At 34.0% G+C, this 24125-nt stretch overlaps 5 protein-coding genes across 6 annotated transcripts; 4 read left to right on the forward strand and 1 right to left on the reverse strand.

Annotated features, from left to right (window-relative positions):
* The first annotated feature begins 172 nt into the window (after positions 1 to 172).
* Positions 173 to 2120, forward strand: LOC137575889 (damage-control phosphatase ARMT1). The gene is made up of 4 exons (XM_068288656.1): positions 173 to 641; positions 717 to 813; positions 866 to 1595; positions 1650 to 2120. The coding sequence occupies exons 1-4, from the start codon at positions 351 to 353 to the stop codon at positions 1957 to 1959; spliced, it is 1428 nt and encodes a 475-aa protein (XP_068144757.1). The 5' UTR covers positions 173 to 350; the 3' UTR covers positions 1960 to 2120.
* Positions 2121 to 2248: 128 nt separating this feature from the next.
* On the forward strand, positions 2249 to 4063 carry LOC137576696 (damage-control phosphatase ARMT1). The gene is made up of 5 exons (XM_068289942.1): positions 2249 to 2480; positions 2543 to 2648; positions 2719 to 2815; positions 2879 to 3745; positions 3804 to 4063. Exons 1-5 carry the CDS (start codon positions 2383 to 2385, stop codon positions 3956 to 3958), a joined length of 1323 nt encoding a protein of 440 aa, XP_068146043.1. The 5' UTR covers positions 2249 to 2382; the 3' UTR covers positions 3959 to 4063.
* Positions 4064 to 5152: 1089 nt separating this feature from the next.
* Positions 5153 to 6817, forward strand: LOC137577217 (damage-control phosphatase ARMT1). Its single transcript, XM_068290620.1, has 2 exons — positions 5153 to 5224; positions 5324 to 6817. Exon 2 carries the CDS (start codon positions 5356 to 5358, stop codon positions 6772 to 6774), a length of 1419 nt encoding a protein of 472 aa, XP_068146721.1. The 5' UTR covers positions 5153 to 5224; positions 5324 to 5355; the 3' UTR covers positions 6775 to 6817.
* A 982-nt stretch (positions 6818 to 7799) lies between these two features.
* On the reverse strand, positions 7800 to 21790 carry Snp (Snipper). 2 transcript variants are annotated; one of them, XM_068290517.1, is made up of 3 exons: positions 21148 to 21790; positions 9016 to 9272; positions 7800 to 8942 (listed from the first exon to the last, which is right to left on the reverse strand). In XM_068290517.1, the coding sequence occupies exons 1-3, from the start codon at positions 21168 to 21170 to the stop codon at positions 8365 to 8367; spliced, it is 858 nt and encodes a 285-aa protein (XP_068146618.1). In that variant the 5' UTR covers positions 21171 to 21790; the 3' UTR covers positions 7800 to 8364. The 2 variants fall into 2 exon arrangements, with proteins under 2 accessions (XP_068146618.1, XP_068146617.1); XM_068290516.1 differs by lacking the exon at positions 21148 to 21790 and adding an exon at positions 10855 to 11286.
* Positions 21791 to 22130: 340 nt separating this feature from the next.
* On the forward strand, positions 22131 to 23746 carry LOC137577320 (uncharacterized). The gene is made up of 5 exons (XM_068290753.1): positions 22131 to 22305; positions 22365 to 22611; positions 22670 to 22752; positions 22804 to 22950; positions 23014 to 23746. Exons 1-5 carry the CDS (start codon positions 22209 to 22211, stop codon positions 23670 to 23672), a joined length of 1233 nt encoding a protein of 410 aa, XP_068146854.1. The 5' UTR covers positions 22131 to 22208; the 3' UTR covers positions 23673 to 23746.
* Positions 23747 to 24125: the final 379 nt, after the last annotated feature.

Consider the following 24125-nt stretch of genomic DNA (forward strand, 5'->3'; position numbering starts at 1 on the left):
TGACTGCGTCAATCGAATTCGTATTAAAGTAGAAAAAAGAGTTATAAGCGGTTTTAAAATAAAGTTAAAACGGAACAAAAATTCATATATTTTTTTAGTTTTGCTGTCGGAAAAGATAAGTCACCCTGTTTCTTAAAATACTTGATTTGTGTAAATATTTTTAGCGGTCAGTATACCTGTCGCTCTTCTTAACATCTGATTCCCAGAGCTGCCAACTCGTTTATTTTGAAGTAAAAAACAAAAATAAAAGTTTGTCAAAATGCTCAAATTTAACAAATTTTAATAAATACACAACCAAGTTTTATAGTAATTTTAAAAAAACACCAAAGCTAAATCCATAAGCCAGTAGCATGGAGCCTGCTGTATTAGAAGCAACGGCCTCAACAACAACAACCACAACTTCTGCGACAAAAGTGGAACCAAAAGATGCTGGAGAAAAATTGCAAAAAGTCTTTAAAACAGATTTCGATGCCAAATATAATATTGTTGATATACCAACGCCTCGAAATGCTTTTATGTCTGGCCAATATAAACGCAGTTATGCCTATTATACAATACGCAGTCGTCTACCAGTAATCCTAACTAATGTAATAGATCGAATGACTAAGGATAAAAATGAACTGGTGACACAATTCGGTGAGGTTTGTAATTGATTGGACGGCTGGACATGTGAATATTTAAATTTTAACCTATTACCGTCTTCTAATTTTGTACAGAGTGCACGGGAAGAACTGAAAATCATAATTGGCTTTATCTCGAGGCTAAAGTATGAGCTCCAAACGGATAAACCATTTCAACAATTCACAGGAGATGGTGAGTTGGCTTAGAGTCGGGTTAACTATCATTTAATTCATGTAATTCTTAGAACCCGATCGTGAATTATGGAATAACTTTCTGGCCCACTTGTCTGAAGATGAAGGAACATTTTATCGCGGTTGTTGGCTTCATGCCGAATGCTATATGTATAGGAAACTATACTCCTTTGTCGAGAATAGTATTTTTCTCAGGCAATTTGATTATTTTGGTAAAGCCAAAGAGCAGGCTTTGGTCTCCAGCATAGATGACATAATCTCGCTGGTCAAGTATACGCGAAGGACTGAGAAAAATGTAGAAATGTTTGATGAGCTATTAAAATTCAGTCTTTGGGCTAATCGTAATGATGATCCAGAAACGGCAAGTCTTTTTAATCGTAAAGTACTTGAAGATGCTGGATCCACAAATGATTATATACTCGTTAATCACTCGAAGCAATTGTGGGATTGTCTGGAAAAAAAACCAACGCAAAAGAAACATCTTCAGCAAGTCGATTACATACTGGATAATGTTGGCTATGAATTGTTTACAGATTTCATTCTAGCCGAATTTATGATTGAGAAAGGATTAACCCAAAAAGTACGCTTTCATGTAAAGGCTCATCCCTGGTTTGTCTCCGATGTCACAGAGCATGACTTCAAGTGGACTTTGGAATATTTAAGTCAACATTCGGATTACATTGTCAGTTTGATTGGTAAGAAGTTTTCGCAATTTCTCGATGATGGTAAATTCGAATTAGCTGCAGCTTCACCCTTCTGGACAGGACCATATGCTTACCATAGGTTGGAAGAATATAACAGTTGAATTCAATTTTGGTTAATTCTTTTTTTTCCTAGAATGCGCGATGTCTCGCCCGATTTGTACAACTCATTGCAACAGTCCAAGCTAATCATATTCAAGGGCGATCTCAATTATCGTAAACTCATGAATGATGTGTGCTGGGAACCCACTCAAGAAGTCACAACTAGTTTGAGTGGCTTTCTGCCCACGAATCTATGCGCATTGCGTTCAATTAAAGCGGAGGTTATAGCCGGCCTACCAGAAGGTGTATATGAGACATTGTGTAAACAAGATCCTCAATGGATGATTACTGGCAACTATAGCGTCATACAATTTGTAGATGGGACACGAGAATTTGGCTATTAAAAAGCAAAAAGGCAGACACCAAAAGCAATTATTAAATTAAAACAGTTGCAAGTAATTAAATTCAAATTTCTAATCACACAGTTATTAATTGAAAATATTTATTCGATGTAATTTATTAACAAAATAAAAATTATAAATAAATACATAAATCAAGACTCGTTTACATAGCATCTACGCACAGTTTTAAACTAAAATGACCGTTAGGAAAACATTGAGCAACACCTTATTCTTCGGTGCAGCATTGATTAGCACTGTTGAGCAGAAGAGTTTTGGTTTTCATCAACACTAGTTCATCAGCTGTTCTAGTGTCAGTTATCAGTTCGACCGCTGAGTAGTTTTCCGCCACAACTTCCAGAAGCCCACTATATCTACTATATATATATAGTCTAGAATCATAAATTTGACTTGTTAATTTACATTGAAATGACCTTGCCAGCCCAGTGTGACGATTTTGATGTAAAGAATGGCATAATCGATGGCCCAACACCACCGAAATCTGAACTCAAGGCACTCTATAAGCAGTAAGCGATTAAATATAGAACATATATATAATTCTTTATATATATTATATACACAATTGCAGGAGCTTTGCCTATTACACGTTTCGTGTACGTTTGCCCTCAAGTTTAGCCACAATTGCTGCAGCCTTAGTCAAGGATAAGGACGAATTAGTAGCCGAATATGGTGCAGTAAGTTTTTGTTGTTTTGTTTTTAAATCTGTTGACCTTAAACTGATTGATTACCATTTACCTTTGTTAGGACGCAGGCGCAGACATTGAGGAAACAGCAGCAGCTGTTACAGAATTGCGCCAAAATATACTAAACAATGGCCCACTATTGCCTTTTAAGGGAAAGGGTTTGCATCCTGCCGTTTATGTTCAATGAAACTGTCAATAATTGTGAACTTTCTCTTTCGCAGAAACCGATACGAAAGAATGGAATGCATTCCTGGAAAACATAGATAAGGAGAAACGCAATTATTTCTCGACCTGTTGGCTTTACGCTGAATGTTATATGTATCGCAAAATCTCGGATATATTTCAGTCCACCAAATCCTTGGCTTCCTATGATTATTTTGGCAATCAGAAAAAAACTGCCGCCAAATTGAGTCTTGACGCTATGCTGGCCGTAGCCAGGGCCACGAGGAATACAACAAGAGATGGCGACACTTTCCGCCAGCTAATCAAACTGAATTTGTGGGGTAATCGATGTGATCTATCCATCACCTCGGGCAAGCAGATAAAGCCCACAGGCAATGCCTTTGAACAGGTCACTAGCCTGGAACCCAAGTTGCTTATTGATAATACATTGCAAATATGGCAAGCCATTGATGGTGGCTCTAAAGATGGCATTGTGGATATTATTTTTGATAATGCTGGCTATGAATTGTACACAGACCTAATATTAGCCGAATATATCATAGATAAAGGATTGGCATCCAAGGTGAGATTCAATTCCAAGGCCATTCCGTGGTTTATATCGGATGTGATGGCACATGATTACCATTGGACATTGCAATTTATGGCCGATCATGAGGATAAAGTGCTTAGTGAGCTAGGCAAGAAGCTACAACGCTTTACAGAGGAGGGAAAATTCGAATTATCACCATTGGAACACTTTTGGACGAGTCCCTATGAGTTCTATCGCATGCAAGAAGTTAAACCTGAACTCTATAAACGTTTGCAAGAGGCACAATTGGTTATATTTAAAGGTGATTTAAATTATCGCAAACTCTTGGGTGATTACTCTTGGCCAGACACGGAAGCATTCGAAACTTGTCTGCGAGGTGAGTCGAGCGATAAGGAATATTCATTTGCCTATGTATAATTCAAAATTCGTTGTAGGTTTTCGTCCCTCGAATCTCTGCACATTGCGCACAGTAAAGGCGGATTTAATCTGTGGCCTACCTGAAGGCATTTCCCAGGAACTTTTTGCTAAGGATAAGGAATGGATGTTGACCGGTGAATATGGCATCATCTCATTTGCCAAAAGAACGTGAGAATTTGGCCATAAACAATAAATAATTAGTGGCAATTTAAATTGAATATATGTTTTACAATAAAATTGTTTAGCTTCAGTTAGTAATTTGTTAGATAAAACAAAACATTGTCATTTACATACATATATTCAATTATGAAATTTGGGAGGATTCTTTATTCAGCAGCTATTTCAGAATACTTTACCAATTGTTTGTAGCAATATCAGAAACACTAATGAGTTTTTTTTTTTGAAACGATGATAGATTTATGTATGTAAGTGTCTCTGCACGAATTGAATCCTTTATATGAAGCCCTGGTTTTAGAGCAGGGACAGCCGAGCCAATATTCAGGGATTTAAAAATAAATGGATGTATGTATGTACATATGTACATACATATGTATGTTTGTTGTAGGCGTCATAATTCTTGAAATGGAATGGACCTTTTCTATTTGAAATAGTAAAGTACTGTCAATTCCTTAAAAAGTTTTAAGTACTTTCCAGTGTTCTACATAAACTCGAGATTTACATAATATGAAAATGGAATGTGAGCATTCTTCACTTCTTCATATTTCTCTCTCATGCTCTCTTTCAGTCATAATTAACCGCTCGTCGGGTGTGTTTGTTGCTGTCAAGATAATTCCTATTGCAAGCCTTCAAAGTTTTGAGAAATTATCAAAAATCTGATCTTTTTATAGTTCTTGAGATTATCTTTCGAATGTCTAAAGTAATATTGAATTCGGTGTGAAAAATTGTGCTTTCTTTGCCAAAAATGTTAAATATTTGCAATTAGAAGAGAAAGAAATAAATGAAAACTCTGTCTCTCCTTTTTTCTACAAGGAATCGCGATAATAGTGTGAGTGAGCGAGATAGAAGGATAGAATCAGGCGTTTGCTTGTGTGCAAAAGTGATCAAATGGTTTTTTGTTGTTGTTTTTTTTTTGTGTATATGTACATACATATATACATATATGTATGTATGTGTGAGATAACGTGCAAATGTAAATGAGAGAAGGAACAAATCCAAACAAAAAAAGAAATCAAAAATCAATGTCAAGGTTAGTAAATGGTGAATTTATATTATAGTTTAAATTTTCTTTTTGAGGTTATGTGGCAAAATTTCTGTGAAAGTCAAAAAGCAATTAAAACTGTTATTAAATAAGGTTTTAATTGTAATATAAGGTGAATTAAAAGGGCGCAACAAGCAAACCTAGCATGCTTAACCTCACTTATTCCTAAAAAACTCTTTCGAATTTTAGGTTAATACCGTCATTCCTCTTCCTGGATAAGTAAGAAAAAGTTACACCGCGTGATCATAGATGTTGATAATGTTTTTGTTTTTAATTGTCATTCATTTGGATTCCCTTTTATTTTTTTTTTGTATTTAGGCCTAGGTTATCAAAAAATTGTCAGTTTAAAAATGAATTACGAAAATTATGAAGACTTTGATACGGATTTAAGAATTCAGAATTCAAGTTGGGTTAGTGATACAACCGGATATATGGAAAACAATTCAACCGATTTAGAGGCCATCCATGTATTAAAAGAACGTAATTTTATGGAAAAGAATTCCATTATCGATAGGGTAACCCCTATTCGCGAGGAATTAACGGCTAAATATAAACGTAGCCTTGCGTATGTCCATTTCAAGGAACTTGTACCCAAAATCCTAATAGATATGATCTGTTCCCTTCAAGAGGACGAGCCACGTTTGATTCAAGAATATGGTGAATATGTTCACTTTGATTTGAAACGAATCATTTGGAGTTTAACGATTTTGCATCAAGATATATCTGAGAATCGATTGCTTACGGTGTTCCATGGCAAAGAACCGGATACACAGAGTTGGAATAAATTTCTACTTGGTTTGTACGAGGAGAAAAATCAATGGTTTTCCGCCGTCTGGCTACATGCTGAATGCTACATGTATCGAAGGATATGGGCCATCTTTAATCGTTCTTATACCCTTAAGAACTATGATTACTTCAGTCAACAGAAAATCTCGGGATCGATTCTTTATAAAGATCTAATGCTTAATGCACGTAATTCCACCAAAGGACTCCAGCGTTCCGAGGAGAATCTACATTTAATGCTACAATTATCCTTGTGGGGTAATCGAAGTTGGGATTTGAGTCGAGAAGAAGATATAATATCGTTAATTGATGAACAAGAACATAATTTATTGGTTGATGAGTCGTCCATTTGTTACCGTTTGCTAACCGAATCGACGCTCAAACCGATTTATTTAGATATCGTTTGTGATAATGCCGGGTTTGAACTCTTCACTGATTTCCTGCTGGCCGAATATATCATTGAGACGGGTTTAGCTCAACGTGTGCGTTTCCATGTCAAAGCCATTCCTTGGTTCATTTGGGATGCAACGCATTTGGATGTCACTTGGTTACTGCGTTATCTCTGCACCCACAAATTCCCTCAGTTGGCTGCCTTTGGCCGTCGTCTTCGTGGCTTTGTGCGTGATCGTTCGATCATAATTTGTAAGGATACGAATTTTTGGACTTCGCCACGTGAATTTAGTGCCATGAAGAAATTGAATCCCTGTTTGTATGTAACACTCAGCGAAGCTTCTTTGGTCATCTTCAAGGGTGATCACAACTATCGTAAACTTCTTGGGGATATCAATTGGGATTCGGTTACACCATTCAAAGATTGCCTAAAGGGCTTTTTACCTACCAGTTTATGTGCCTTGCGTCCCATTAAATCGGATATTTATTGTGGTCTACCCACTTGTATGGTCGAATGGCAAACAGAAGATAATCCCAATTGGATGAAGACGGGCGAAAAGGCTGTCATACAAGTGGCTATAAAGTCAAGACCCTAAAACTGACAATTTTTTATAATAATAAAAAAAAAAACAATGGGAATTCTTTTTTTTTTTTTTATCAAATTCTCATACATACATATATTCCAATTATCTGGAGATTGCTGTTGAAACTCCTTATTTGTAAGACGAAAAATTAATTTTGGCGGTTTTTACATTGATTTATTAATTCAGACTAGTTGAAAGCCTTTTTCCTCCGCACTTTGATATTTTCTAGATTATTTTTATTCTAAATAATTTAGTAACTAAAATGCTATCGCCGGATTCCCTAGAAACTTTCTTGTGAAATTGATGGTCATTGAAAAGTAATGGAAGATTATCAATTGATTTGATCCTAAGCGCTCCCGGTTTTAAATACTTATACGTACGGTATTTACGGTAAATCCAGTCCCACTCGGCAACGGAGATGATCTTAAGGCATTTACTTGGAGATAAGGTCCCACAGTTCGTAGCATCTCAATCTTGATCAACATTTGTTTCATCGCTTTAAGCAGTGCCAATTCTTAGATATGTATGTATATAGAGTGGAAGACTAAAAGTCTGGATGAGTGATTTATCGATCTGCGTGGATGATTTTATGTTAAAATTTTAAACTCACTATTTATTCTATTTATTCTGATGTTTTTAAAAGTGGACAGTGTTCCTTGTCTTTCCGATGTGAGATTTAGGGGAATTTTCTTGGTTTTCCCTCATGATATAAATATACCAATAAGACCTTTGTTTAGACTTTGAGCTCGGTTTTATTTCTTGGATTTTCTTCAGTGTCATAGATGACTTTTTGCTTAGATTAAAGCCTCAATACGTCCCATTACTTGAGAGTGAGATTTTCTTGGACTCCTTTCTTCTCTTTCGAAACTCAGGTCTTTCTCGGATTAAAGGGTAAGTCAATTAAACAAAAGAAGACTTCCCTAAGAAAAAAAAAATAAAAAGATCCTCATTTCTGATCTTCGTTCGTGCTTCCGAAAGTCTTTTCTACTATCATAGATGACTTGTTTCCTGTATTTAAAGAATTATGACATACACAATTTTTAATAGTTATTTACCACAATTGGTGTTTAATGTTGATTTCTTTTTTGTTGCTTGTTGTTCATTAGTTGGACGCCATATTGAGCTAAGGATAGGCGCATGGCTGGTGTAATTCATTATAATAAGTATTGCATTTCCATCATTAACTGCTATCGTTATAATATGTATATTATTATAAGACTACTAACTAGATATTATCAAGTATGAATGGTAGAAAAATATGTAATTTATGTATGTATGTATTATGCTCTAAGGCCATATATGCAAGTATTTTTTATTTTTTTTATGGATCGTTTACCCAATTCTTGTAATTTAATTTAATTCATTGAATTTTCAAGTCTTATCAATTGCCATACAATATGAAAATCAAACAAAAATGATAAGAACGCAAAAATTTTTAAACCAGTTTTGAAATTATTTAGTCGCATTTTTAAATTAAATTCAAAACGATTGTGTGTGTGTGTGTGTGCAACTTAGTTCGCTGCTCTTCCTGTTCTGCTACTCTATTTTTTGTGTTTTTTTTTTTTTTAACTACTTGGAGGGATCAATCAATGCAGCTCCAGTTCACAAAACACAATTCGCATTGAGCTGCTGATATGGCGTTAGATCTTTGGTGATGGCGAATAGGGCACCATCTCGTACCATTTTGCATGTAAGTGAGCCCAAATTTTTAGCATCATCTATGCCAGAATGAGCACGTCCCTCAAAGGCCAAGCCAACATGGGCCAAAGCATCACTAAAATTGCATGGACGATATTTATACCATTCCCGGTAAATGGCACGAACATCAATCCATTGATTGAAATAGACAGCTTTACGCATACGTTTCCTTGAACACTCTTTGGTCAGGCAAATGCCAAAATCCCAATCCGTCCAGGTGACGAAAGCACAATTGCCCAATATATTCGATTTACTCATTTTTGGTAAAACTAAATTGCGAGCCCGCAGCTCTTTGCGCAACCATTCATGGAACATCATCAGGGCCGTCTGCAGGGGTATACCATTATCCACAGTCTTTTGTTGTATACCGGTCAGCTCGGTGCAATAGCTACTTAAGCGAGGCGACTCAATGGGCATGATATATTTGTGGAATTCAGCTTCAACTTTGCCAGTCTTCAAATTGATCAAAACGGCAGGGAATTCTAGTAAAAAGGAAACCCAAGGAATTAGTAAGGCGTTCGATAAATACCCACCCTATAGGATGAGGATACTTACCTATAATTTCTGCCTCACGCCATTGTGGTGGCGCCTGTTTCTCCCAGCATGTCGCCTCGAAATCCACAGCAATTACATAACTATACGGCTGCATCGCCAATTGCTTGGATTTGCGTAGCTTCTTGACCTTTGGCGGAGAAACACCAATGCCCACAGTTTCAACTGTGATATTTGCCTCCTCGTCGGGATCGTTGTCGTTGGCTCGATCTGGTCGTGCACCACCGTCCACGTATATAGTATCAATTAGACCCAATTGTCTGCAAGAACATCACAGTGAGAAAGACGTTAAGCAAAGTAAAAATATATTCGCATTATTTAATTTAATTGGTTTTTGCTTGTAAGGACTTTAGAAAATATATAATATATTTATATATATATATATATTTTGAAAAAAAGTATGTGTTTTGTTTTTTTTTTTTTAGATGTATTTCTATCGAATTGGATTAGTTTTTTTTTTTTTTTTAGATTTTGATGTTAACAGAAAAGTACTTGAAGACGATGTGAGACAAATGTATAGATGAGATTCCGATTTGCTTATCTCATGGGCAAGGTCGAGCTGACATAAAAAGTCTAAGGAAGGTTGATTTTCAGAATCTACTTAACATAAACGGAAAAGCTCATTCATAACCTTAGAGATTACGTTGAAGAGTTTTGAACAATTTTAACCTAAAAATCGCCAATACTTCATTATCTTACCACCGTTTTACCTTAAAAATTAACAGTTCTATTCTGTTTTTATAAAAGAACTTAAACTTTGACCTTCAAACTTTTACTTTGCAGTCCTTCTAACCTCAAACTTTACTTTGATCCTGCCTAAGGCCAAATTTAACCTTAAAATCTAAAATGATCCATTATTTTCATACGTTTTCATTTCAAGGAACAAAGATATGTTTTATTTTGAAGCTTTTACTTTGATGATCAAACAATCTAAACTCACTCGAAAGTTTTAGCATAAACATAATACATATGTATTTTTGTTAGTCTTTTTTTGTTTGCTGTTTGCCATAGCATACAATCATGGGCTTTTGTTGCCAAACTAGGCCATTGGTTTCGGTTAAAGCCTGCGCCACAATAGATTGATTGACCTCCTCATTAAATGTTACAAAAGCCTGACCCTTCATCCGACCTTGTTGCATGACTTTAATCTCCAAATGGTCAACAGTTGCCACATATTTTCCATATAATTCTAACAATTGTTGTTCGTTAACATTTTTGAAGAGATTCTTAATATAGAGTTTGTGACTAGGAATTCCTTCCTCGTAGTTTCGGTAGATAGGCAAAGCTTGAAGTTCTGACAGGGACAGTCGTTCCTTGGAAATCGAAGAAGACTTAAGACTCTGTGGCAATTTAAGCTCAATTTTGGGCAAAGAAATTGCTGGCTGAGGAATACTTTTAGCTGGAGTTGGATTCGGAGTTGTCTTGGCTAATTGATGAAGCATTTGACGTGTCTTTTTGAGTCTTAGTTGGCGACGTTGCTCTTCTTGCTCTTTGTCCAGACATGGCCTTTTGGGTTTGCTTTGGTGTGCTTCTGTATCGCTCTCTAATTCACTTTCACTTGCACTAGGAAGCGTCTTGTGCGTCATCTCCTCGTCCATTATGGTCTCTGTTTGTGTACCAACACATGGTCGGTATTGTGTTTGAAACAGACTCTTTTGACGCTTCTCAAACGGCGGCTCGAGATTCATGCGATTCATCAAGTGTAACACTTGATAATAGAATTTTGTATTATTTACTAAAGATTGGCTTATTGCGGCCAATATATCACTATTAATGGATGGATAATTATAACGTAGATATGGTGGTGGTGGTTGTGTTTGTTGTGATGCATTTTTCACATACTTGTTGAGCTCAGCCTGTTGCTGTTCCTCCGGGCTCCGGTTTGCCGGCAACTGCTCCTTCTGCTTCTTCTCTTTCTTGCTCTTTGTTGTCTGTGATGATTTGTTGGCTTTGTCGCTGCTACCCTCCGTGTTGGATGACTTATTACCGAACGGACTCAGCCGTAGGGGCTTGTCTAGCAAATTGTCCAAACCTTTAAGCTCATTGTAGGCCAATTGAGCCTCGTCGGGAGTAACATACTCCAAGATGGCACGTCGTCTGCCAAAATTATTCAGAGAGCGGGGTATAATGAGATTTAGTTCTTGAATTAATTGAGCAAGTTCCTCCATTTCGCAGGGCATGCTTTTAATAAGCAATTTACAAGTTTCCATGTTGTTGGTTGCAATTCACGTTTATTTTCACATTGCTTTTGCAGTGTTGGGCAATGTAGAATCCTCCTGCTCCCACCGAAACGTTATTCAATACTGTAAATTCGTTCTAACACTTGCTGTTAACAGAGCGATAGCAGACAGTCCCTTAACAGTTGGCGCGTTTTTATGAAATTTAAATTTCTTGCTTGTTTGGTCGATAAAATAGAAATTCCATAAATGATAAAAAATGCAGCTACCTGCTCTTCTGTTTGCTTTCACTAATTGCTGGGTTACAAAGTTAAGATAATCATCATAAAGTGGGTTTAGCTAAGCTAACAATTTGCAAACTGGTTTTTAGCCATTTGGCATCCGGCTAGCCGGCGCTGACGACAATTGCTCTACAAACAAAAATTACAATAATAATACTCATATCAGTTAGAGTGTTTTTTATTTTTAACAAAAAGTAAATATTTAATTTTTGATTTATTTTAGACACAAAATTTTTCCGACATTTTAGTTTTTCCAGCTGCAAATAAAAGTCCATTGCACTCGAGATTTAATCAAATCATACATAAATGAATGACATGCTTTTCAGGTTTATTTGATATATGGCACACACCATGAACACACACACACACACCCACACTCACATAGAGTGGGCACAATGGTTATAAAAAGATCAAAACACACAAAACACTCGAAAGCAGATTGCATAAAATTTGCAATGATTAAATGGACAATAACAACTACTACAACAGCTGGACGAGATTGGGAAGGAAGGAGGAGGAGTAGCTGCAGTCGACTCTCACTTTCGTTTTCGCCTGCATATGCGGAAGTCGGGCAAAATAAAATTGGATGAATGAACTCTGTCTTGCTCTCTCTTTTTCTCTCACTCTCCCACTCTCTCTTGCTGCTTTTTAAATTTCACTTTTACTTTTGGGGACAAATTGAAAACGAGACAACAAAAGGGGAAAGAAGGAGATGCGAATGGGGGGTGCGTATGGGTCGTTGGTTGGTCACTCAAATCCAAGTGACATTAATGGGTTAGGTTAGGTTCTGTGTGTTGGCTATTTTTAGAACAATTGTTGTAAACTGTGCTGCATTGTATGACAAATTGGAAGAAGGCTTACACATAGTGAAAGAGATAGATAGAGAGAGAGAGAGGAAGAGAAAGAAAGAAAGACAGATATATTTAGAGATAGAGGGAGAGATGTAGAAGTTAGGTGGGCAATCATTTTGTTTTTAAGCCACAATTGCGTGAGGAGCAAAAATTGACCTTATAAAATTCTATTAGATTAAAATATTTTATATGTTTAAACTAGTAATATTTAAAAATTGAAAGTTAAAGACCAGCTAAGGAATTGCCATTGGATTAAAGAATCGTTGAATTATAAAGGAACTTTTCTATATACAATCAGAGACTTTGCAGTATAATCGACAGAGATGCGATTGTTTCTGTTACTTCTAATTATTACCGAGTTTCCGGTCTCATTGACCCTCTGATAGACCTGTCTTTTATAACTTAATATGTTTATTATTTAGCCTCACTTTCTCATACCTCAAGAGTATTTCAAACACTAACAATAAGAGTCTTTTAAAAATTAAAAGGCAGAGTTCATGGTCTTCTTACTCTTCTTGATCAGACACAGACAGTAAAAAGCCAAGTGGAAGGCATAAATTAAAAACAACGTACTTTTGTTTTGTTCACTTTCTTCTGGTTTCTTTTTTTATGATTCATCAAAAAATGTTATTTCTTTATTTTTCAATTAAAAAATTGTTTAACTCTAATTGTAAGACAATTTTGTCTTTAACCAGACTATGAATAGGACCTTAGTTCAACTATACCTTAGCATCTCAAAGGATTTTTTTTTATGTTTAAACTACTTCATGGTTTTTATTTTCATGTCTTTACCATAGAAATCATTTCAGATTTCGTTGATGTCTAAATTGTTAAATTTAACCTTATATTGTTCCCCTCCCCATTGTCAACCTCTCCACCCGTTTGCTTTAAGTCTATAATTAACAATTTTAAATAATTAAGTTGACATGTGATCTACAATTATTTAAACAAAACACACAGTCGGCAGGTGTGACAAAGTAATTTAAAACTAATTATTATTCTTTTGTGAGTATATATTTTAAAAACAATATCAATTAGTCTAAACATTTACTTTGGAATGCACAGTAGTAGTTGAGATGCAAATGAATGAAACAAAAGTAACACACAAAAACTCTCATAAATTCAACAAGTTTCAAAGCGTGTCCCATGGCACTACTAATTACAGGTAAATTATTGTTGCTATTTTAGTTTTTGCTACGAGTATTCAATCAATGAGTCGCAAGTATGAGTATTTAAGCTTAGCTTTGTCTAATTGGCATATTTAGATATATAAGTATAATATGCACTATATATTATACTATTCCAGATGATTACATTCTCAAGGTCCTTCCGCGCAATAAACGGCGAACGATGAGAGGGAGAGAGACAGAAACGAAGAAGCATTATTGCAATTGATAGAAATTAGCTTTTCTTTTTCTTTATGAACTTGGCAGAGGAAATTGTATATATTTATATATGATACCCAGCATACAAATATTAGAAAGGTAACTGAATTAGGGCCACCTGAAAGAGGATTACGAGCACTTGTCATTTTGAACTTGAATCATTTGTTCGCAGGAACTGACAAATCTTAACAAATTGAACATATTTTCAAATATTTATATAGAAATATAATCATTTTTATAGTAATGGTAACAACTTTCTTATAGGGTATTGATTTGTCTGTACTTTTTCAATTGATAAATAGGAAATTTTTTATTGCGCATACGCCGCGTGCAACGGTTGAATAGCAGAAGCCAAAATCCATATATATGTATCTACATATAGACGAACATCTGTAGACAAACAAACAAACATAAATATAGTAGTAATACGGAACCAACTCTCGACCTTCTTGCTCCCTACCTACCTAACCCACTTTACCTACATTGCAGTTCAGTTCAGTTCAGTTTTATTTTGATTCGTTCATATGTATAATAATATTTTATTTGTATTTGTACTTCACATACATTTATTTCTTATTTCATTTCATTTGACTTTTATTGTGTGTGCAATTCGTTTTTTTTTCTTTTTGTATCTGTATTTTCCATTTTGTGTTGTATTTTTCTGCTGCTGCTCTTGACTTTGGATAAGTTTGGTGAAAACTGCTTTCAGCCGGATTTTCCCCGCAACCCAAATGCCAACAACTACGCCAACATCAAAACGAAACACAGGCAAATAAAATAGAAATAGAAAATAGAACCCTAAATATTAAAGTCAGCAAAGCGTTCAGTCATTAAGAGAACCAAACAGTTATTTGAATTATTTTTAAAAATTTTTTTTAAGCTTTTAATTTGGCAGGAATTTGTAAATGTAATTATACTTTTAATTCTTTTATTTAGTATTCCATTTTAGGAGTTAGTGTATACGAAATTCGTTTAACTGTTGTTTCTTTTGGTCTGGCTCATTCATATTTTTCATATTTGATCTTCAATTTGTGCGCAGTAAATTCAATTCCCTATTGCCTCAATCTGTCTATTGTTGGGCAAGAATGAAAAAAAAATCTCTATCAAATATGCATAAATAATTCCATTACAGTGGTCATTTTTGAATGGCAATCACGTTTCGATAACTATAAGTAACTTTATAGTTTTATAGTTTCGTTTTGTTTTATTTAACTGCGATCGATAAGTAATTAAGCTTTTCAGATTAATCTAAAAGTAGAAAAACCATTGAATATAACACCATTTTCAATCGATTTTGAAAATTCTTTTTTTTCCGCGACGATTTAACGAACGATGTCGGGCTCGGGTTATTTGTATAAATAAAAAAAAATTACTAAGAATAAAGTCTTTATTCAAGTCTAATAGATCATTAAAATGCAAATGCATAATCAAAACATAATATCAAATAAATAAAAATGTTTCGGTACTATTAACAACTTGAATACGTACATATGGATGTACGTTCATTCAGAAATTTCCGTGTAAAATTATCGAACAAGTTGCTTGATCCAAAGAAAAAGAATCTAGCATCGACGTTTATATACCCTTGTAATGTTTGCTTTATTCAAGTTAATAACTCTCACATAACACTATCGAATTATATTTCGTCAGGCCATCAATTTCCTGCTGGTAGAGCATCATAACTTCCGATTTATATTGAACATTAAATGAGATTGAATGAAAAACTATTTAAATTTTAAATGAAAAGTTTGAAAAGAGTTATTCCAACTTCTTGAAAGATGATTTGTCTCTATAATTATAGATTAAAGTGGTTTGAATTGAACAATTTTAAAAGTTTAAAACCAAGTTATAACCCAATAGATCGTAAACTGAGAAAAAATGATCTGTAATGGAGAAAAGAAAATGGTTCTATCAATTTGGTTTTTCATAAAATTATAATTTTTATAATTCTCTCTGTACTACAAACATTTCAAATTCTATAAAATACTCTGCAAAATTCCAAAATGCCTTTAAGGTCAGTTTTCATTGAATATGTTAAAAATGTTACATATTTTATTTCACTTTACGATCTTTATGTTTATTTTGCATTCACTTTAGATGTGAATTATAATTTTGTTTTTCTGTATGTAAACAGATTTTGTGTGCCACCTTGGCTGCGGTTAATCGTGAGATTTTTGCTGCTGTTGCGTATCAGAGATTATTATTACATTAAAAACGTTGTCGGATGACCACCAGTGTGAACCCAATTAAACCAGAAATTGTTAGGTTAGGTTTTTGTTGAAGAAAAGGTGCTGACAAATGAAATTTGTCTAATATGATATCACACATTCAGCAAACTATGTTTATACTTTAACAAGAGAGCTGTGTCTATTAACCGAAAAAAGTCTTGTGAAGTTTGTAACATAATGAAGTATCGCAAAAGAACTATTATTATATTTTTCCAATTTTCACAAAATCCTTAAAAAATTGCTTTGCGAAAGGGTTTTAATTATAAAACCTTTTGAAGAATTTTGTATTACTTGACAGTTTCCATTGAATTGAACAATGAAAATTGTAATATAAAAGAGCATAGAACCTTTTGCATTATGTCATCTATTGTTTTTGCTTTTATTTTTCTTTATTGCATACAAAGTTGTAATAACATTTGAGAGCTAGTTTGCTTTGGTTTCATGAACTGGTTTTTCCCCCTTTCACTCTCCCTCTCTCTCTCTCTCTCTGTAAAAATACATTGTGTGAAGAATCTGTGCTTGAGATCTTAATTGACTCTGGCGCAATTTATGCAATCTATAAAAATCTATACTTAGAAAAAAAAAAAAAATTGCAAAACTTACGCATGCAGTGCTAAAACTTCCCAATTATCGATTAAATGCATTTTTGGAAGGATTTATTTATTGGAATTCTTTACGCTAACAAAGACAAATGACAACTGAAATTTGATGTTGTGATTGATTAACTTTAAAAGCACAATAACATAAGAATATGTATGGATTGAAATATTTAGTTCAAAGCTTTCATTGTTAACCCAAAACACACAAGTTATTCTTATACGTACATACATATGTATGTATATACAACGCAATTCAATTAATAAAATAGTCATAATTAAATTAAAAAAAAAAAGACAGAGATTCAGCAGGCGACTGACTGCATCAGGTCGTATAATAATAACAGATTATATATACTATTTATATACACAAATATGTATATAAATATATATATATATATATGTATATGTATTTAGTGAGACTCGAGACCCGGCCAGGGGCATTATATAGATTACAGGCTTTATCAATGCAACAGTCGGCAGCTGCAACAGTCAGTAGAAGTAGCAGCAGAAGCAGAAACATCAGCATCATCACAATGTTTTATTGTTTGTTTGCCTTGCTTTTTGCGCAAACTGAAAGAAACCCAAGCCGGAAAGGTTTTGGCCGCAACGACACTTCAATACCCTAATAGTAAGATTGTTTTCTTTCAAGGTTTTCTTAATTGAGTGGCTCCTAATATACTTTAAAATGAATACATTCAATACATTTGATAGGATATAATATAGACAAATAATGTAAATGAGCTTAAGACACATTGAATATTCCACGAAACTATTTTGTAGAAGTAACTTTAGAGAATTAACGATACATTTTGATGTGTTTATCCTTTAGCAGTAGTTAAGATTGGTACATATGTATTTTATATTTACCCTATAGCTCCAAAGATTCACGGGATTTGTTGAATAATTTATGATATACATAGACGAACGATTTTAATGAAACTTTAGGAAATCATGTGGAAGTATGTAAATATTATAATAACTCGTCTTCACGACGACCCTTCGGTCAAGAAAGAAATAAGTTTTTAATATATAAAGCAACTTTTCTGGGGGATCAGTGGTATATGTAGCATTCTTATTAAGGTGAATTTTTCTCAGACGTCGATGTGTTACCTGCCTAGGTTTATTAGAAGGAAATCTTTACCGATTTCTTGAGAGTTCACCATTTAAAATGTTTAAGAATATAAAATGTAGTAAGCTTTAAATGCTCTCAAAGGAAAAGATTTATGTATTATGCAATACAGTCCTCCAGTTTGCAATAGTATTCCGATTATTTTAAGCATTTTGAAACATTTCTTAATGCCCTGCAAGGGTTCAACTAAAGTCAATATGCTCCATTTATTGTAAAGGGTAATGAAAATTTTCCATTCCTCAGATTTAGTAGCACAGTGAGCAGGTCATGCGAGGACAATATGTAAGTACATATATATGCATTTATATTATATACACTCATGATGAATATAATAGGTACACCCTTTAAAATTTCATTTAAATTAGCACAACTTTTTTTCTTTTACCTTAATCACCAAAATTTAAATGCACATTTGTTTATTGAACATTTGTGTATTCTTTACCTTAATTTGGAAATGAAAAGTTATTTTATTCAAAAGTTACAACAAAAATATGAAATTTCAGAATTTCGTGCTTGATGAAAATAATAGGTACACTTTAATTCACTAAGTCATATTTAATTTTTTTTGTTTTCAAATCACTGAAAATCTATTTTTGTTTCATTATCTGATTAATATGGAATGTATCCACCTTAATATTACCGTTACTTTTCCCATCCGATTGGGGATACTCTTAATCAAAGCTTGGCAGGACTCTATCGAAATCTTCTTCGACGCACTCCCACAATTGTCGGTTGTTGCCACTTTTTTCTGTTCGAGACTGATCCTATAGCTCACCCCACAAGTTATCGATGAGATTCAGATCACGAGACTAACTGGGTCAAGAGAAAACCACTCCTAACCTAGGAAATTCGGACACTTTCGAGTCCTTGAGAGCCATTGGATCCAAAATGGACAATGATATTAATGTTTTTCCAATTAGGATTTGACTACAAATGGTTAATCTATCAGTTCGTATCGCAAGAAGGGTTCCTTTGATGCGAACCAAAGATTTGATCATGTAGCAAAGATTTCTTAACGACTACTTCACATGGGCAGCATCTGAAGTTCAAAAAAACCGGCCTAATATCCTTCTTAGCAACGAAACTAAAATTTATCTTTTCGGAAATGACTGTTCCTAACATTTAAGGCGCCCTATAACCAAAAACTTTGATCACCGCTACAGTGGTGCATGGTGTTAAAAATATTATAGTGTGGGGTTGTTTGTCTTGGTCAGAACACTATCCAATATTCCTAATATCTGACATGATGGGAGCAGCTGACTATAGGGATGTCCTGGAAAATATTATGCTAGCATATTTAGAGGAAAAAAAGTCCCTGTGGTGGGTTTATCAACAGGATAACGACGTAAAACACACCTCCAAAATTTTAAAAACTTGGTTAGAGGTCAATATAGTGGTCGCTCTAACCTAGCCCACTTAGTCTCCGGATCTGAATCTCATCGATAACTTGTGGGGTGAGCTATAGGATCAGTCTCGAACAGAAAAAAAGTGGCAACAACCGACAATTGTGGGAGTGCGTCGAAGAAGACTTCGATAGAGTCCTGCCAAGCTTTGATTAAGAGTATTCCCAGTCGGATGAGAAAAGTAACGGTAAAATTAAGGTGGATACATTCCATATTAATCAGATAATGAAACAAAAATAGATTTTCAGTGATTTGAAAACAAAAAAAATTAAATATGACTTAGTGAATTAAAGTGTACCTATTATTTTCATCAAGCACGAAATTCTGAAATTTCATATTTTTTGTTGTAACTTTTGAATAAAATAATTTTTCTTTTCCAAATTATGGTAAACAATACACAAATGTTCAATAAACAAATGTGCATTTAAATTTTGGTGATTAAGGTAAAAGAAAAAAAGTTGTGCTAATTTAAAGTCAAAAAAAATTAATTTTAAGGGGTGTACCTATTATATTCATCATGAGTGTATAGTTGCACTTTTACAGCTTCCAAACTGTCAGGGACAATTGAGATAGAGACAGATAGAGCGACTGGATGCTAAGAGATGAAGTTTGAAGTAGTTTTCGTCTCAATTTCAATTATATTCAATTGCACTTCCAAGTATCTTTTTTTTTTGGACACAGAGCCCAAATGACACATTTGCAAATGGAAACACAACCACAGACACAGAACTTTATAGGTTTACATTTTCAATTAATTGAATTCCAGTTCACAGTGCTATAGATAGCATCAACTCACAAATTCTCTCACATCAATCATTTTTTAACGCCTTTGGTATGGAATACCTATATATATTTAATTATAGGGCGCCTGCTCTATACCAATCATGTGCAACTATAATAATTGAGAAGCTAATACATCACAAGTAATCGAAATGAAATTCAATAACTATTGTTAACCATTGTCGACGACCAGGAAATCGAGACACAACAACAATAGTTCATATTCATAAAGGTACATATACTGAAAATTGCATAAGTTGCGGTAAGGCATCTATTAAATTCCAATTTATGTCATTTACTTTAAGTCACTTTTTCATAATAATATAGATTTATGCATTCATTACTAATAGTAAGTACATATGTATGTACATATATGTCATGTCATGCCATGTCATGGGCCAACTATTTTTAAATTAAGCTTTTTTTTTTTTTTTTTGCAATGCCTCAGGGTCAATAAAGTGCATTGACCAAGTGTGACCATTGGATAAATATTTACCTTGCAGTTATTACTCAAAAGGTGTGGATGATATGTTTGATTTTTAGCTTGACGCAAATAAACAAAAAAAACAATTAAGTTTCCACATTTGTTTACAAAAAAATTGAAACATAGCTTAGCTTTAGCTTTAGAATTTTTCCAATTCAAAAGGTTTTTAAGTGTTTCGCATAGAGTTTAAGCATTTTTGGGAATTTCAAAATCATTAGGAGTCATTTTTTAAAATTTAACTGATTTAAGTTTAGAACTACGAACTTGAAATATTTTTTAATTAGTAAATTATGGAAATTTGTGTATATAACCAAATAGATTTTTTTTTTTTTAGAAAATTTTAAAATTCCGACTTCTAAAGGTTAATTTCTCTCCCTGAATATGAGGTTGACGGACACGACTGATCGTAAAGATACCTAATAGAAATGTAACACAACTCTTTAAACTAGAAATAGAAAGTAAACACCTTTGATCCGACCCCTTTTATGTCTTTTATACGGACAATCAAATAATATATTTTGAGACCAAGAACCCCTGACTGTGACCTGACCCTTCTAATAGGGAGCCCTTTACAATTAATAAAAACCTTTCCAGTAGAGAATTTGCTCCTGGACTTGCGTCTTACTTAATTGAAATGAAAATGCTCTGCTAACTGTTAAAACAAACAAAAATGAAATCAAACTAACAGTAAACGCCTGACTAAATGATGCGATTCAAAAGACGGGGAAAAAATGAGCCGGTTTAGTCAAAAGTAATAAAATCAAAAGACTATCCAGAATATCAAAATATAAATAATAAAATATATTATATAGACTTACCTTGCCAGTCTTATCAAGGCCATTTTTGTTGCTGTTGTGCGATTTCCTTATGTTTAATTGACTTTTTTTTTGCGATATAATAGTTAAACTTATCGAAAATTCGTTGTTTTTGTTTTCTTTGTGTTTGTTGTTGTTGTTATTTTTTTGGCAGTGTGCAAGTAACGGTAAAAAACTAGAAGGCAATTTCTTTTGTTGTCTGCTCACATAAATACACAGACATACACACACACAGTCAAACACGCGCTCAGACACACACGCGCACACTCACAAGAGCCGGCACGAAATACAAAACAACAACAAAAACGCGGGTTTGTCGATTTTTTTTTATTTACTGGTTTGTTTGCAAAAATTTATTTGTTTACATTTTGTTAACAATTCTTGTTGTTCTGTTGCTGTTGACCGTTTTGTTGTAGCAGTAATTTGCCAATTTATCACACAGTTCGTCGTAAGAAAATAAAATAAATACAGGCCGCAACAAAAAAAAAGAAAAATTAAAATTTTGTTAACTTCTAGTGTGTCTTCTTTAAATTGTTTTTTTTTTTTTTTGTAGTTGTCCTTTTTTTAAATAATTGTTAATATTTGTTGCGATTTCTTCCTTGTTTTCACTCCTTGTTTCGCTCTCTTTCGCGACTGTTAACTGACTGTTGTCGCCGGTGTTACAGACTCTTATGAGCCCTAAAAAGCTATATTTTAAATAAAGCTATACATTTTTCGAAAGCTATTGGAAAAAGTTTAATTTAAAATAATTAACATTTAAGTAACTTTAGCATAACTTGGGGCATGGAATTTAATAAATTTGTATTTTGCCAACCAATATTTGTTGTTCTGCTATATTGCATCAAATGCGAGTCTGTTAATTAACAGTGGAAAACATATGCTTAGTTATCGATAACTAACTTTTTTTTTTGAAAATGTAGACAAAGTTGCGCAAATTTTTAAATTCGACTTAATTAATACACCTTACTTCACTAACTTTGATTTTTCATTCAAAATACCTCTCTAGCTCCATAACATTTGTCTAAAATAATTAATAAAACTTTGCAAAATTATCATTTCAAAGCATGTGGGAGCAATTGGAAAAATATCGCAATCACTTTTTGCAAAATGACTATAAAAATTTACTTAAGCCCAGTTCCATTAATTGCCTACAGAATGAGGGTTAGTTAATTTTTCCAAAATGGTTCTATCAATATTTTAAGTTATTTGATTTCCAATAGCATGGCATGAGGCTATGGGAAAGCGAGATCTTTGCAAATGTTATCCACCAAAATGCACCACACCCTCCACTTATTTTAAAGATCGGGCTCAATTAGCATATGGCTCATTTGCCTTACCGAAGTTATTAAAAGAATTGGATAGTAATGTACATTTGACGCACTGGAAGGCTGTTGTTTCATTGACTGAATTCCTACTGAATCCTTTAAATGCTCAACGAGCTATTACTGAAATGGAAATTGTGAGAAAGTGAGTTTTTAAAGATTAAAAAAATTTACATAATTAAACAAGAATTTTTGTTGTCAAGGGTAAAGAATGCCTTTTTACGCATGAGATTGAAACATCATCAGGAGCAATATTGTGAAGTTGAAATGTATTTAAAGATATTTAGTAAGTTTTTCTAAAAGTTTTTCAAAATCCATGGCTTAGTATTTTCTCTAGATATTCTATCAAGAAATTTAAATGGAGCGGAACATATAGCCCAACGTAAATGTCTTTTAATAGAATTTTATAAAATACTCCAAAAAAAGGAACCACTTCAGGATTTGGCCTCTGAAATTTTACGCAATTTGACAGGAAAACCCAAGGGTATGTGGAAAAAAACTTAATTCGCAGTGTTTTACCCATAATGCTAAACCATATCTTCTACAGTTCTACTTATTGTAATGAAAGATGCAGACAATTTTGGCTTTTTGGCTAAGATTTTCCTTCAGGATCCCTGTCAGCCTCTTTATCCACCACATCTCTGGCATCATTTGTGTCATTTGCTTGAAGTAGCTCCTGAACAAGGCATTCATTTGGGGTTCTTTGAGTTTCTACATTCACGTCTATTGAATCGTTTACCCAAATTTTGGGACATGACCAGCAAAGCATTTGCCCTTCTCTTACGCTGCGTGGAGGGTCAAAAGCGTTTCGATCAAGTTGATGGCATTAAGCTACTCAACGACATTTTAGAAGATACATCAACTCCAGATTCGAAGTTACCCATGCAGCAAGTGGAAAGCTATGAACATCTTGTCTTGGCCCTTCTCAATGGTCTACATAGCAAAAAAGCTCTTTGGCGTTGTCGAGAATTCACCTTGTTGCCCTGTCTAGTGGGTCATCAATTGGAGAAGTCAAAGTGTCCAAAACATCAATTATATTGCTTGAAAGTCTTACGTGAATTGGGTGTTATGCCTTGTGTTAAGCGTTACATTATAGGCAATTGGTTGGAAAATTTACGTCGTCTAATCTGTCTGGATGCCGATGCTGAATGTGCCCGGGATGCATTGCTCGATTTTTTGCGACGCGATATTGCCGATAGTAGTTAGAACATTTTATTACTTATTTTTTCCTTAAGTTTCAACGTGTTAATAGAGCAATTCAAATTGTTTGGTGTCAAAAACATCGCTTAAAATATTTCCACCCCTTTTTTTGAGCGCTTAGATAAACGGTTATGAACGGTTACACATTACATTTCCCCTCTCAAACGTCCCAAAGAGCAAGAGAGAAAGAGTGAACGACGAAATTTAAACCGATTGAGAGAGTTCTGAGTAAAAGAGAGCTTTTCCTATCAGCTGCTTTCTTATCAAAAAGAAATCAAAGGACGATATATTTCAAATATATAAATGCACACCGACAAAATTAATAATGATAGTTGATTGGATCTTAACAAAAATTTAACTACTTATGTTTAGATAAAATTGAAAAATTGGGGGAAAAGTTAACGTCTTAATTCAAACCTTGTAATTCGTTTTGATTTTAGTTGAAAGACTTTGAATTAA

Source organism: Drosophila tropicalis, unplaced genomic scaffold, assembly GCF_018151085.1.
Source record: "Drosophila tropicalis isolate 14030-0801.00 unplaced genomic scaffold, ASM1815108v1 contig_593, whole genome shotgun sequence".
NCBI classification, from domain to species: Eukaryota; Metazoa; Arthropoda; class Insecta; order Diptera; family Drosophilidae; genus Drosophila; species Drosophila tropicalis.

What these genes read in the sequence shown, in the direction of transcription:
- LOC137576696 (XM_068289942.1), top strand. Translation starts at nt 2,383, where the DNA reads ATGACCTTGCCAGCCCAGTGTGACGATTTTGATGTAAAGAATGGCATA. An exon ending in CTCAAGGCACTCTATAAGCA is followed by an intron (nt 2,481 to 2,542) that starts GTAAGCGATTAA and finishes ACACAATTGCAG; the next exon opens with GAGCTTTGCCTATTACACGT. An exon ending in TAGTAGCCGAATATGGTGCA is followed by an intron (nt 2,649 to 2,718) that starts GTAAGTTTTTGT and finishes TACCTTTGTTAG; the next exon opens with GACGCAGGCGCAGACATTGA.
- Snp (XM_068290516.1), bottom strand. Translation starts at nt 11,222, where the DNA reads ATGGAAACTTGTAAATTGCTTATTAAAAGCATGCCCTGCGAAATGGAG. An exon ending in CAACAGGCTGAGCTCAACAA is followed by an intron (nt 9,273 to 10,854) that starts GTATGTGAAAAA and finishes ATGTTCTTGCAG; the next exon opens with ACAATTGGGTCTAATTGATA. An exon ending in GCGTGAGGCAGAAATTATAG is followed by an intron (nt 8,943 to 9,015) that starts GTAAGTATCCTC and finishes CCTTTTTACTAG; the next exon opens with AATTCCCTGCCGTTTTGATC.
- LOC137577320 (XM_068290753.1), top strand. Translation starts at nt 22,209, where the DNA reads ATGTGGGAGCAATTGGAAAAATATCGCAATCACTTTTTGCAAAATGAC. An exon ending in GAAATGGAAATTGTGAGAAA is followed by an intron (nt 22,612 to 22,669) that starts GTGAGTTTTTAA and finishes TTTGTTGTCAAG; the next exon opens with GGTAAAGAATGCCTTTTTAC. An exon ending in TTTGACAGGAAAACCCAAGG is followed by an intron (nt 22,951 to 23,013) that starts GTATGTGGAAAA and finishes TATCTTCTACAG; the next exon opens with TTCTACTTATTGTAATGAAA.
- LOC137577217 (XM_068290620.1), top strand. Translation starts at nt 5,356, where the DNA reads ATGAATTACGAAAATTATGAAGACTTTGATACGGATTTAAGAATTCAG.
- LOC137575889 (XM_068288656.1), top strand. Translation starts at nt 351, where the DNA reads ATGGAGCCTGCTGTATTAGAAGCAACGGCCTCAACAACAACAACCACA. An exon ending in TGGTGACACAATTCGGTGAG is followed by an intron (nt 642 to 716) that starts GTTTGTAATTGA and finishes AATTTTGTACAG; the next exon opens with AGTGCACGGGAAGAACTGAA. An exon ending in TCAACAATTCACAGGAGATG is followed by an intron (nt 814 to 865) that starts GTGAGTTGGCTT and finishes TGTAATTCTTAG; the next exon opens with AACCCGATCGTGAATTATGG.